We start from the raw sequence: 14,459 nt of genomic DNA, 5'->3' as shown, positions 1-14,459 counted from the left end.
AAGAAATAGAAACTAAAATGGAAGATATTAAGACTGTACAGAAAAAAGAATTAGAACAGTTAGAAGAAAAATTTGAAATGGCGCTACAAGAAGACAGGAAGGAAGTAGAAAGAAGATTAAAGCAAAATGAAAAACAAATGGCAGAAATTGAACTAAGAGGGGTAGAGAGAAAAGAAGTTATCATCCATGGAACAAGCGAGTCGAAAATACAATTTGGCGGGGATATTCGGAAAACACACCCAGTAGGTACCGTTTGTTAAAAATTTGAAAACCAAATTACAACATATTAGATATTTTGACGAGTGCAAAGAAACAATAAGAAACCATTTGAAAGAAGGAGCAGCGTTATGGTATGAAAGCAAGGAAGATGAGTTTGAAAATTGGACAGATTTTGAAAATAAATTTCTCAACTATTTCTGGGGGAAAAATAAACAGAGAGAAATCAACCAAGAGCTACAGAATGGAAAATATCACGAAAAAATGGGAATATCTGAAGAAAGATATGCTTTGCAGATATATAACAATTCAAAATATCTAGAATACAAATATTCTACCGAACAGCTGGTAGAAATGATCAGCAGACATTTTGAGGAAACGTTGGAAGATCACGTGATTTTGAGAAACTATCAAGATATTGATAGTTTGTGCCAATTCCTTCAATTAAAAGAAGCGAAAAGAAAAGAAATGAGAAATAGAAGACATGACCAATATAATGGACCGGAAAGAAGATATTCATCAAATTATGACCAGAGAAACCGACATCCCAGATCAACAAACGAATATAGGCCGAGAAATTACAATAATTACAATAGACAACAAAATTACGATAACCGGAATGATACACAAAATAGAACAAATGAAAATCACAACAGGAATAGAGATGCACAAAATCCTCCGAATAGGAATACTAACGAACAAAGGGACGATAGAAATAACCAGAGCTTCCAACAACAAAATAGAAGGGAGATGAATCATGTAGCAATAGGAAACGAAAGACAAATTTCTAATTCTAATCTAATATTTTTAGATGCATTTATAAAACATAAAGCGATTAAAATTGTGATTGATTCTGGCTCGGAGATATCGCTAATCAATAAAAAACTAGTAAAAGAATTAAATTTGGACAGATTTGTGTATAAGATTCCTAGGGTTGATTTAGTGGGTGCAAACAATAAAAATTTGACGACAGTAAACGAAGATTTGGGAGTACAGATAAGAGTGGGAAACAAATTCCATATTATGAAATGTGTGGTGATTAAAGATTTAAATCATGATATGATAGCGGGAATTGATGAATTGAGGAAAAAAGATATCACCATAAATTTTTCGGAAAATAAACTGGAAATCAGAGCAGAACCAGACAACACAGGAGAAGAAAAGCAAACAGATAGGAAAACAAATTCTGGAAGGATCAATGCACAGGAAAAACGCAAAGAAATCGATATGACTGTAGAGGATAAACCGAAAGTACAAGAACAAGATCTAACAGAAGAGAAAAAGAGAAGGAAGAAAAAGAAGAAGAGTGCGAAAAGAAAGCAGGAAAATAAGATGGAGACCAGAGAAAAACAGGAAATAGAAGGTACAGAAGAATTGTTGGCAACCGACGATAAAACAGAATGGAAGCAGGAAGAAAAAGAAAGTCTCATCAGAGAAATGAAAGGAATAGAAACATGGTGCTCGGAATACCAAAGGGAATTAGAGGATAAAAAGAAAACAGAAAAAAAAATGGCACTGATGGACGAGAATCCAGAATTTTGTGAAGAAGTATTATGGACAGTGAACACATGTGAACAAAAAGAGGATGAAAGAAAAATAAATTGTGGAGAAAACAGGGGAAAGAAAATAGAGAAGATTTTAGGAAACCATGGAGATCTTGTTAATGAAGTAAACCGAGTGGCTAAAAATTATGAACTTTCTTTTAAGGGAAAATACTTGGAAAAATGTAAAACGAAAATATATCCAATCCCGTATAAAGACAGGCAATATACGGGGTATTTTAACATTCACGACATTTATCAGTATCATAAGTAGATTTTAATAACATAGTGAAATAATTTGATCCTAGAAAACTTTTGTCATTTAACAAAGAGTTTTCGGCAGATCAAATGGCGGGGATTTGTTATGATATGTAAAATCGAGAAAAATATTGGTTTGTTTAAAATATTTCAAAGTTCAAAAACATTAAAATAATTCAGATAAGTAAGATAACAACCAACAAACATTTCGAAGAAGGAAAGTTATTAAATTCTTGGATTACCTGTACTAAACAAAATATAAGCTATACATAAATTATTTCTTTGTTATACTTGAGTGACCCGCATAATTTTAAGTGAAATCCAAAGACAATTGAACGGGTTTTCCAAAAACATTAATGCAGTGATTAGAGACAATAGAAGAGATTTTAGAAAGAGATTTTTGTTAGTTTTTAAGAATTATAGAAAAATATTATTTGTAAATAAGTTTTAGGAAATTTTATAATTATAGGTAAAAATTTGTTTGTTATCGAAATGAAAAAATGGGGGAATTGTGACGAGTTTTGATTGGCGGAGATTGAAAAAGGTGGGATAGGTATGTCGGAATGAAAGTTTAGCGAGATTGAGGGGAGAGAAAGGATGATCAGTTGGTTTCCAAGTCTGTAAGACGAACAGTGATTGTTCTCTGGCGGTTCCCGAAATGTAGCAAGCAGTAGTGTTGAATGTTAGTGAGTTTGTGGAGTTAGTGTATCTGACAGAAGCTGAAGCAGCAAAATATTGTAAGTCATATTTCTCTACTTATATTCCAAGAGTCACTGTTCAGGCCAACGAGAGATTCAGTTTATCGTAAAGAGAAGATATTCCAAGAGTCATTTTCACTCGGGCCAACGAGAGATTCAGTTTATCGAGAGGAGAAAGGCTATCATAATTTAAATGATTTGTGCTTTTGAAGGAGATCATTAAGGACGATATACTTGCAACAATCTGTTGTAAGATTGCTGATTACATAGGGAGCGCTTGAGAGGAGATAATATAGTCTACAAGGAACAAGGATTTGGACCACTCATCATCAGAGAGAGATATTTTTGTTTTCTGCAGTTTTTTTTCTTTTATTGATAACAATTTTTACACTTAATTTAGAAAGGATATAAATATTTTGATTAGGAGAGTTAGAATAGTTTGGGATTTTGAGATTTCAATTAATATTGTTTGTACCATTAATTTTGATTGTTCACGTACGTAGAACAAAATTTTGAGAATCATTATATGAGATTTGTTTATTGAAAACTTTTGAGTGTGAATTATTTCATTATTTTTATTTCAATATATAGTGTTAGATCATATGTGTTTTTTATTATTCCGGTATTCTTTGGACCTTACCTTTCACATGTAATAGCATAGATATTGAAGCACGAATTTAACCCTGAGATAAAAGAATTAAAAATTGTGGTAGAGTCATAATCATATCATTTAAATAATTTTAATTAATCAAAAAAATTAATTAGCTAATTATTGCTTGGCGCACCAAGACTTTAAATATCACAATAACATATATATATATATATATATATATATATATATATATATATATATATATATATAATATATATATATATTTAACATATTTTATGAAAATGTTCACAAGGACTAACTGACCATTTTCAATTTAAGTTTTAGATGCTAACTTCTACCACTTGTACTAAATAAGTTTTCCATTTAGGTACTGATGAAGGTGGCAGCTTATCACCGAAAATTTCACATTTTGAATAAAGTTCTTCACCAGACTGGCTTATACCATCTTTAGCCAATCCTTTACCTGACACTTTCCCGAAAGTCCACCAAAGAAGTGTATTCTTAGCGTCGTTATATATACTATATTTACAATAATTGACTATGAAAATGAGATTCTTACAACAGATAATGAACATTGACGGTAACTCTGGAGTTAAACATCCGCAAACTTACATGTCATCGTTAACAAAAATGGCTTCAGAAAAGAACAGGCTGATCTTCCTGTATAAATGCAGGGGAAACAATATAACTCCCAGATTATTTCAACAGGGTACAAAAAGGATCCTCTCAATAAATGAAAACACAGATAATAAAAACGCAAGAAAAATATCATACCTCAGAAATCTTGTAACAAAGATGATTCTAAACATCATTATTAATGAAACCGACACAAAAATTAGAAACCTACAGAAAAACATAGATACATCAATAGAGTATCTGAACAGCAAACTCTCCAATAACATGATGTCTGATTTCTTGAGAATCCAGGACACAAGATATAAAAGAATCGTCAACCGTATGAAAAGAAGAAACATCTCAAAACTTAACCAACTTAAAGACCCTTTAGCTTCACTTACAACTACAAATGACAATGCATGGTTGGTAAATCAATCTAATGTGTCTTTGCCTCAAGACATAAAATCTTTTCTATCACTAGGACCAAAATTTTCACTACCAATCTCAGTAAAAGATATTGATATGTAAACATACCTAGCAGACATTAAGTACTGTATTAAAAAACTTCCTAAAAAATCACAAAATTTTATTGTCATAAAATATGTTATAAAAATCAATAAAATTTTATTATATAATATATATACATATATATGTGTGTATATAAATATATATATATATATATATATATATATATATATATATATATATATATATATATATATATATATTGAAGTTAAGCAAAGTAGTAACGGTCAGAAAATACAGTCAATATTTCTAAATCTTGTTATTAATTCATGAAACGACGTTGAAGGTATTGCCGAAACGTTCGATTCCTAATAGGATTACGAAACACTTAATTCATTGGTAATTGTATTATCGAACCCACAATTGTGCTCCAAACTAGATAAAATTAAGTGTTAGTGGGTCTTAACACGACCACCACAAGGGACCCATTTTTATATATGTATTCGATCTTTAAAGAGGTTTCTACTTAAAAAAATTACCAAACTGTGAGAAATGAAAAGCCAAGAATAAAAAATATAGTTAATATTTAAGGGCTTTGTTGGTTATATATAAAAGACCAGATTATATTGCAACAGCATATATATTTTTTTGCTTATAATTTAGGATTTGTACTAAAAATACCTGTTTTATATGCTTATATTACTTATTTTAATAAACTAGTTAAATCATTTTCGACTGAAGTGCAATTTCAGATAGTTTTAGCTGTTAAGGGGCCATTAAGGTATTTAATACATATTATATAGGCAAAACGGGAAAACCCATTGTTAGTATCTATTCATATTCATATACCGAACTATGGTAAGTTTAAGAGATTAGTTGGGAGGTTACTTCAAATATTTAACATATTGGCTGCCACAAGGATCACCGGCAATTCTAGCTAACAGATTACAATTGTGCCATTAGGATCACCGGTGTTACTGGTGTGTATTTAATTTTCAGAATTATTATAACAGTCGGCACTGTGAGGACGCTTAAATAGTTTTACTGTGGCACACTAGAAACCCATAGCTTGCTTATGTTTCTTTATTAGGTGCGATAATGTCGTAAATAGCTTGTAACGACAGTTGAGAATAAGGCGTTATAGAAACGATTAGTAGCATTCATTATCAAGTTTTGTTACGGAATTAGCAGTTTTTTTATGTATGCCAGTATGTCAAATAAAAATAAAAAGTTGACAGAGGTGGAGTTGCTCCAATTGTTAGAGAAGGGGGATTCTGATGAATTTTTGATATATGGTTCAGAATACAACCCAAGTGACGAAGAAAAATCTGATAAAGAAGATGAATGTAACAGTGATTGGTATGAAGTTGACTGTACTCATTTACGTCTCGATATACAGTTTCCTGTTAATGAACCATATCTCTATGATGATAGTTACCCTCAAAATAGAACTGAGCTAACTTCTTTTCATGTATACAGGAAACTTATCGATAATGAAATTTTACAACTTATTATAGGGGAGACTGACAGAAATTGTGCGCAAATAAAAAATGCACAATGTTATAGCAGATCATCCAGAATTCATCCATGGAAACCTACCAATAAAGAAAAAATTTTAAAATTTTTGGGTTGTGTTATGTATATGGAAATTTTCAAGCTTCCCAAAATTGCTGATTATTGGAGTAAGTCACCATTATATAATTTTACTTATATTTCTTTTGTAATGGCCAGAAACAGATTCAGCTTCTTTTGAGATTCTTACATTTTGCTGATAACACGGCTGCTTTGCCAAAAGATCGTTGCCATAAAATTGGAAAATTATTTGAAAATACATAATTACGTTTTGCTAAACAATGTAAATCCTGGCTCAATACTCGTTGTTGATGAAAGTATGATTCCTTTTCGAGGAAGATTACTTTTCAAACAATATATACCTTCAAAGCGTCACCGCCATGGCTTAAAACTGTTTAAATTATGTAATCCTGCATGTTATACTCTAAAATGATTATGTATACCGGCAAAATGGCTAATAAAGCAGGATTTATCAGGAAAAATTGTAAGGGAAAATAAGGAAAAGGCTATCTACAATGATTTCAATTAAACCTAATTTAAAAACTACAATATATTGTTTACTTTATTATATAAAATAAATAATTGCTTATGCATTACTTCTTTATATGCATGGTGTTGATTTCATAGGGATTTCGAAATACAAATGGTAATAACTTGTTAAATACTCTTTATAGTTATGGAAAACCTAATATCATAAGAACAAGAATTATGAAAATAATACACATTTGAAAAAATATATAGAGTACCCATTTAAAAAATTGCATGTTTGCTATACCGCGTAGTTATTAATCACCCTGAGAATTCCACATATTTTCCAAGTATGGAGAATATTATTGCCTACATTTTTTTCTAAATAAGTTTTTTTTGATATTCTTTACCATAATGAAATTATCGACCGGTGTCGCACTAAAACTCACTCTGTATATATTGTTATGCTATGTAAAATTGAAAATAATATTGGTTTGCTCTTAATATATTTCAAAGTAAAAATATAATAATTCAAGTAATTCAACTAATAAACTATAAAAGATATTTCGAAGAAATGAAAACCCATTATCCTGGATGACCTGTAGTAAACAAAATTTAAGATATGCATAAATTATTTTCTTTGTAAAATATATTCGAGTGACGTGAGTGAGCTTAAGTGAAATGAACAATGCCAGCGGGTTTTCCAAATGGACTTGTACAGTGAATAAGACAATAGAATAGAATATTTAGAAGTTATATTTCTCCGTTAGTTCTTAAGAATTTGTAGAAACCGATTAGTATGTTAATAGTTTTTAGGAAATTTATAATTGTAGGTAAAATTGTTGTTTGTTATCTAAATGGTAGATGGGGATAAATAAGTGTGACGAACTCTGATTGGAGGAGATTGGAAAAAGTGGGATAGGTATGTAGGAATGAGAGTTTAGATAGATTTTTGAGGGAGAAAAGATAATCAGTTGTTTTCCAAGGGTGCAATGCAAACAGTCGTTGTTCTTTGGTGGTTCCCAAGTGATAGTAAGCATTAGAAGTGAATGATTGTGAGTTTTCTTGGAGTAAGTGTATCTGACGGAAGCTAAGTAAGTGTATCTGATTCAGTAAAATATTGTAAGTTATACTTTTTTACTTATATATTCCAAGAGTCACTGTTCAGGCCGGAACGAGAGATTCAGTTTATCGAGAGGAGAAGAGGCTAGCATCTTTTGAACGATACGCATTTGAAGGAGATCATTAAAGACGAGAGGCTCGCAATAATTTGTTGTAAGATTGCTGATTACCTAGGAAACTGATAAGAATAGATAGTGTAGGCTACAAGGAACAAGAATTTTTACAACTCATCATCAGAGAGATAGTTTTTTTACCATTCGTCAGTTTTTTTTTATTAACAAAGTTTTTTTTTTTTAAGCTTTAGAAAAGATAGAAATATTTTGATCAGAAGATTTAGAACAACAATTTTGATTTGAAATTTTAATTTATATTGTATATAACATTAATTTTTACGTTCACACGTTCACGTACGTAGAACAAAATTTTTATAATCATTATATGAGATATTTTTTGTTGAAGATATTTGAGTGTGAAATTTATTTCAATATATAATGTTGTATCATATATGTTTTTTATTATTCCGGTATTCTTTAGACCTTACCTATCATATGTAAAGCATAGATATTGAAGCACGAATATAACCCTGAGATAAGCGAATTAAATAGTGTGATAAAATCATAATTGCATCATTTAAATAAGTTTAATTAATTAATTAATTAGCTAATTAATTGCTTGGCGCACCTCTGACTTTTAATATCACATTAATATATATATATATATATATATATATATATATATATATATATATATATATATATATATATATACATATATATTATATATATATATATATATATATATATATATATATATATATATGTGTATGTATATTCATTTAGAAAATGTGCACACGAATACGAAACAAAAAATATTTGAATTATTAATTTAAAGGCAAAATCTGGCATCCACAATTATCCCTTTTGAAATATTACCCGTATATTTTTCAATATTCAGCTATACAGGTATTCAATCGCGACTATTTCCAATGAATATGTTATACACATGTAGCTGAAAACTGAAGGAATATATAGATTTTCATTAGAAATGCATTGGAAAATATCCACAATGATTTGAAGACACGAAATTTATTTTTGAGATTCGATACTCGATTGGTATGTATGTGATTCCGATTGATTGAAAACAGATAACGCGAGGATATTGGTTTTATACTCACTTTCGGATAACTTTTGATTCTCGTTTTTCTTTTACATTTTCGTACATTTCGACTGAATTGAGTTTTAGAGTATACATATACAGTAAATTGAAAAAATAAACAGCTTGATATGATGCGACATTTGAATTCTTTCGTAGTTTGTATTAATAACACAGAGAACTGTAATTTGTGTAGTATCAAATCGTTTTTTTTTTTGTACAGTATTAAAAATGTTTTAAAATAGTTTTTGTAAACGACATATTTTTAAAACTAAACTATGGTTTCTTGGGATTTCGACTTTTTGCTACTGGTAGTTACGGTTAAATTTATAATTCATAAATTGTGCTGCCCGAAAAAAAACTAATTATTTATTTATTAATCATTAACTCCTATTAATTTTCTTCTTTATGCTACTTTTCCTATTCCAAACACAACAGTCATTTTGGACAGACTGAGACGCTGCTAATACTTTTCCACCCTCTATGTAGCCAGCGGATTCCATTAAATCGAAATGGCCGAAGAATATATCCAGAAGATTGCATTTAACGTTAAAAATAGCCACTATGAATACCTGAGAATGTCATTCAGATTTCAAGATTCCAGAGAGTAATGGTGAATCTATTAAAAGGACTTATAAGGGAATATGTCTAGGTTACATAGACGACATTTTCCAGTTTTTCAAAAATTATTATAGACCTAAAAAAAATACGCTATTCTGTTCGAAAATGATGAACTCTACAAATACTTATGCAGTATTCTACGAGAAAATTTTAAAAACTCGGTATTCGATCTTGTCAAATGCAACAGAGGCACTAAAGGATATATCCAGCGCTGATAGGCAAAAAGAAATTATAGAGAGCTAGCACTAAAAGAAGACCAACCACAGAGGAATTAACGAAACCGAAGCCCAAATAAGAAAACGCTACTACTGAGCTATGCTAGAGAAAGACATCAAAAAAGTTATCAACCTTTGTGATACGTGCCAAGCTAGCAAGTATGGCAATCTGTATTTTGCAAACTGCTGCTCTGAAAAGATTTGTGGTAGTTGTGTTGATCCACGTACGTAGATTTTTCAGCCAAGAAATCCTTCGCCTTCCTGGTCCTCGTTTTCCTGCTACTTTTTCTTGTAGAATTAATTGCAGCAACTCATATCTTTTACTGTTCCTCATGATGTGACCGCGGTATTAGATTTTGGCTAATTTTATTGTGGTTAACAACTATTTTTCTTTTTGCAGATGATAAACTTGATCACTTCAACAACATCAACACTTGAAAGTTAACCTAAAGCTCCACAACTTTCAAACGGTGTCCATGTTAAAGAGAGCTACAACTAGCATCTAAACTGATCACAAAGAAAACGGACAGAGGCAACGGCAGCCAGCAAGGAGTGAAACTATCATAAATAACCAGAGATCACAGCCACGACTAGGTCCAGCCAACCGAAGGAGGTCTTCCAGCCCATCCAATCAAAGGAGGCCCAGCCTTGGCCCATACAACCAAAGGAGGCCCCCACTCCATCCAGCGACACGGAGCCCAAGAACATTCCATGAATCCAACGATCCTGGAGACCATGATGATGGCGATAATAATCTCAGCTGACAGCCATTTAATCAAAGAAAGACGAATAGCCTGTAAGCTACAACCAGGCTCCATATTGTACCTTCACATCTACGGCACCTTTCTCCTCAGCGATGCCTCACTCTTCTGCTGCAGGACAACCAGCGGCACCCGCCAAGCCTCCATCAATGACCAGACCTGGATATAAACAAATAAAAAATACTATGTGGGTTCCGGTTCCAGTTAATTTTTTTATTTGCAAAATAAAAAAATAAAACATGGATCAGGAAAAAAAAGGTTCAAACACTTTCAAACACACAAGGGACGTTATTAGCTTTCTATAAGACAATGTGTGCAACCAACTTCTAGGAAAGTTTCCTTACCACGAGCAATATCCTGGCAGAGTTGAGCCCAATATACCACCAACATGCGAACACTGTGGAGAGGCGTATCTAGGAGCTCAAGATAGCCCTAATAGCAAGAGTGTCCTCAAACGAAGACCAGAGATGGGACACCTACATCTCCAATATCATGTTTAGTCTGAGGACACGGAGGAACGACGCCACGAAAGAAAACACTTGCCGAACTACTGCTTGGATACCGCCAGATTCCAGGGCAGAAAGAGTAGCAGCAGCCACCCAGAAGGCCACAGTCTACGCCCATAGCCTCTTCCCTTTAAATCCAAAAGATGACAAAACCAAAACCTACCTGCTAGGACAACAAGTGCTCGTGAGAAACTACGTAAAGGGCAACTTTGGCGGTACGCAGACTGGTCCTCCAAACAATAGGAGATCTGGCCTACGAGGTCCACCGGGACCAAAACATCAACAGGGCCATCCACGTCGACGACGATATACGTCCAACGAGAGACGCACAACTACATACTATAAAGGGTTCTGAGAACAAGGAAGAAGACTCCATCCTGTCAACCACTTGGAGTCTCCAAACCGGAGGGATGTTCCTAGAGTTACGTCAAAATTTTAGACAGCGCCTCTCGTCTGGGGTGAATTCTCGTGGCTCACACCATGCAGATTCTAACCAGCGACAATAGGAAGAAGGAGAGTGTCATGGTCGAAAAATTTAGGGGACTGGTTTAGATAGAGAAAGGATAATGATGATGATATCCAACCTCCGCTTGGGAGAAGGCTTTTAACGAAGAAGAAGCTGCTTATTCGAAATGCTAGAAAAGTCTCAATAGAAATAGCAAAAGCAGCATTTATGAAGATCAAACAATTTCTTTGTTGTAGCAGCCTTAATCTAAGGCTTCTGATAAGAATGCTGAGACGTTACGTTTCTTTAACTCTCAGGAAATCTGAATTGGATAAGCTTTGAAAGTTAAAAATATCATGGACTTATAAAGTGACGAATGTAAAACTTCTCCAGAGAATGAACAAAAGCAAAAAAATAATCACCACATCAAAAACAAGAAAACATGAACACTTGACACGTCATTAGTGGGTCTAAATACATAATGCTGCAAAACATACTTCAGAAAAACATAAAAGGCAAACGAAGTCAAGGATGGAGAAAAACATCCTGCCTTAATAAATTGCGAGATTGGTTTAGACTTACAACAATTAAACTATTTGGAAACAGCTCTAAATTAAATTAAAATTGCCATATTAATTTTCAACCTCCGACGAGGAGACGTAACCTAAAGAAGAAGTAAGTCCTTGCTTGTTCTTATCTTTAATAAGTTGTTCATCTATAATTAATGTTTTTAAATTTTTGCTATACTCCGCATCCTTAGTTTATATAGGTTTGTGAGAGTTAATTAAAATTGTAGCGTTTTTAACAATATATTCAGCCAAAACACTCAAATGTTTATTTTTTTGACCAAATTTTATATTATACTATTTGTTTTAATTATGCTTTATAAACGAATATACCATTTAGAAATGTAAAACCCTTTTTGTCGCCAAAATATTCGATTAATTAGAACACCATTAGAAGCTTCTACACAATTTAAAAGCTCCCACTTGGAAGCGTCATCCAAAAGTTCAAAGCAAAGCATCGAAATTTTTATGGCTTTATACTTATATACACGACGCGTTTGCCTCTATCTACGTATAATTATCAAAATGTGATGTGCGGGCATAAAAGTGTGTAAACAGAGAAAACACTATTAGGCAAAAACCAGAGTAATAAACAAAGTAAAAGCATCAGCTCAAAAAGACTAGGAAATTGATACGCAATTTTGTCACCAGAGCAAAACTCCCTTATTCTGCTTTCAGACAGGAACGGACTAAAGACTATTTTACACATAAAAGTGAGATTACATTTTACTTACAAATTAGACGTTTCGATTTTCAATTCGGATTGGAGTAAAAAGCGAACAGATCGCAGTTGAGCCACATGTTTTTTATAAAGTTCGAGCATCACAAAAACGTGCACAAAAGTCTTGATTGAAAAATCAATTGAATACAATAGACCTCTAGTTCTAACGTTTATAATATATAAAATTTACGAACGCTGATTATTTTTTTTTAATTTGGCAACCTTGCATGAATTGTAGAAGCGTAGGTATTGGATTAGCTTCAGCTTCGGTAATCAGTTTGTCAAGAATATTCACAGTGTAGTTGACTTTTTTTGTGCAGTCGTTAACCGCAAGATCGCAGTTGCTTCGTATTTTTACATAAGGTTAGTGTTAACGTTTTTTTAACGTAAAGTTTTTTTTATCTTGGTATTATTATTTTCTTTTCTTATTCACAGATAATTTCATTAAAAAATGGCTAGAAATTTTGACGATAAAAGACCCTTAACCCAATTAGAATTGGAATTGGAGACCGAAAAAATATTAATGGGTAAATTAGATGATGGTAGCCTACAATCAAATGACGAAACCTCTAGTAATTCAGAAAGTAACAAAAGAGTGCAAAATTGTTTCAGCCCGTCTGAATCGGAGTACTAACCAGAATTTTCTGGTGATGAAAGCAGCGATTTTGAGTGTAGCAGTCCTAAAACTAAAAAAAGAAAGTCTAATAACCACTCTACTTCTGTTTCTATGCCTAGCACTTCATGAAGAGTTCAATATGAGATTTTTTCTGTAGAAACCGACATTCAGCAAGACCATTCATTTCTGCAAATAATAACTTAGCCTAATTAAAAGGAAAAAGGTATTGAAGAAGTGTGTTTTCAACAATTTGAAGATAGAGAATCCGAAAACATTGTGGCAGAATCTGGACCACATACTTCCAATTTGACTATGAGTCTCAAAGGCAAAAATGGTCATAGCTGGTGTACTGTATCTAATCTTTAAAAACGTATTACAAAAAGGAATATTTTGCACATTGTTTAAGGACCATCTGAACAGGCAAGAGATGCTAATACACCATTATATGTATTTCAGTGTTTAATGAACGATTCTATGTTTAAAAAAATTCTGTTGCACACCAATACTAAAATCAGCCAAGTTTTTAAACATACTAATTCTCTCGTAACAAGGGATCAATTAAATGCTCTTGGACTACTTATATTTTCTTTAGCATAAAACGATCTTCATAGCAGAGAGACGTTTGATTCCAAAATGTCTGGCTCCGTTTATAGAGCAACAATGAGCTGCGAAACATTTGATTTTCTTTTGCATAATCTTAGGTTAGATAATAAAATCACAAAAACTGAAAAAAAAATATAGATAGGTTTGCCCCTATCCAGGAAATATGGGAGAAATTTATTTTTAATTGTAAAGAGGCATATCGACCAGGTAGCTATTTAACTACTGAGGAGCAGTTATTACGTTCGACATTAGACGAATATCCAAGAAATGGCAACAAGAAGCACATAACCGTGAAAAGTAGCGAAAAATGGGAGAGACCTATGTTCAGCAGTGGACAGAAGAGGTTGCATGATGATGATGATGGTGGTGCCCTTTTATTTAGGATAGATATCCCGAATAAGCCAGTCAAGTACGGAATTAAAATTGTGGCGATGTAGGTACCAAGTACACGTTGAACGCAGACTCGGCAAACGCGGAACTCGGCAAACATATGCACAAAAATGGAGAATCTCTATTGGGTAATACAATGAGCAATTGGTTCACTTCAGTGAACCTTGCGAATACTCTTATGAAGCCTCCTTACAACCTACAATTATTGGTACTTTGCGGCAAAATAAACGAGAGATACCCCCTGAAATGATTAATCTTAAAAACAGAGAAATCGGAAATTCAAGATTTTGCTTTG

At 32.6% G+C, this 14,459-nt stretch overlaps 1 protein-coding gene across 1 annotated transcript; it reads left to right on the top strand.

The window, feature by feature from the left end:
• The first annotated feature begins 5,616 nt into the window (after window positions 1–5,616).
• LOC140446572 (uncharacterized) lies at window positions 5,617–9,994 on the top strand. The gene is made up of 2 exons (XM_072539136.1): window positions 5,617–6,088; window positions 9,957–9,994. The coding sequence occupies exons 1-2, from the start codon at window positions 5,617–5,619 to the stop codon at window positions 9,992–9,994; spliced, it is 510 nt and encodes a 169-aa protein (XP_072395237.1).
• The last annotated feature ends 4,465 nt before the right edge of the window (window positions 9,995–14,459 follow it).

This window comes from Diabrotica undecimpunctata, chromosome 7, assembly GCF_040954645.1.
Source record: "Diabrotica undecimpunctata isolate CICGRU chromosome 7, icDiaUnde3, whole genome shotgun sequence".
NCBI classification, from domain to species: domain Eukaryota; kingdom Metazoa; phylum Arthropoda; class Insecta; order Coleoptera; family Chrysomelidae; genus Diabrotica; species Diabrotica undecimpunctata.
This window is presented reverse-complemented; position numbering and strand designations above follow the sequence as displayed.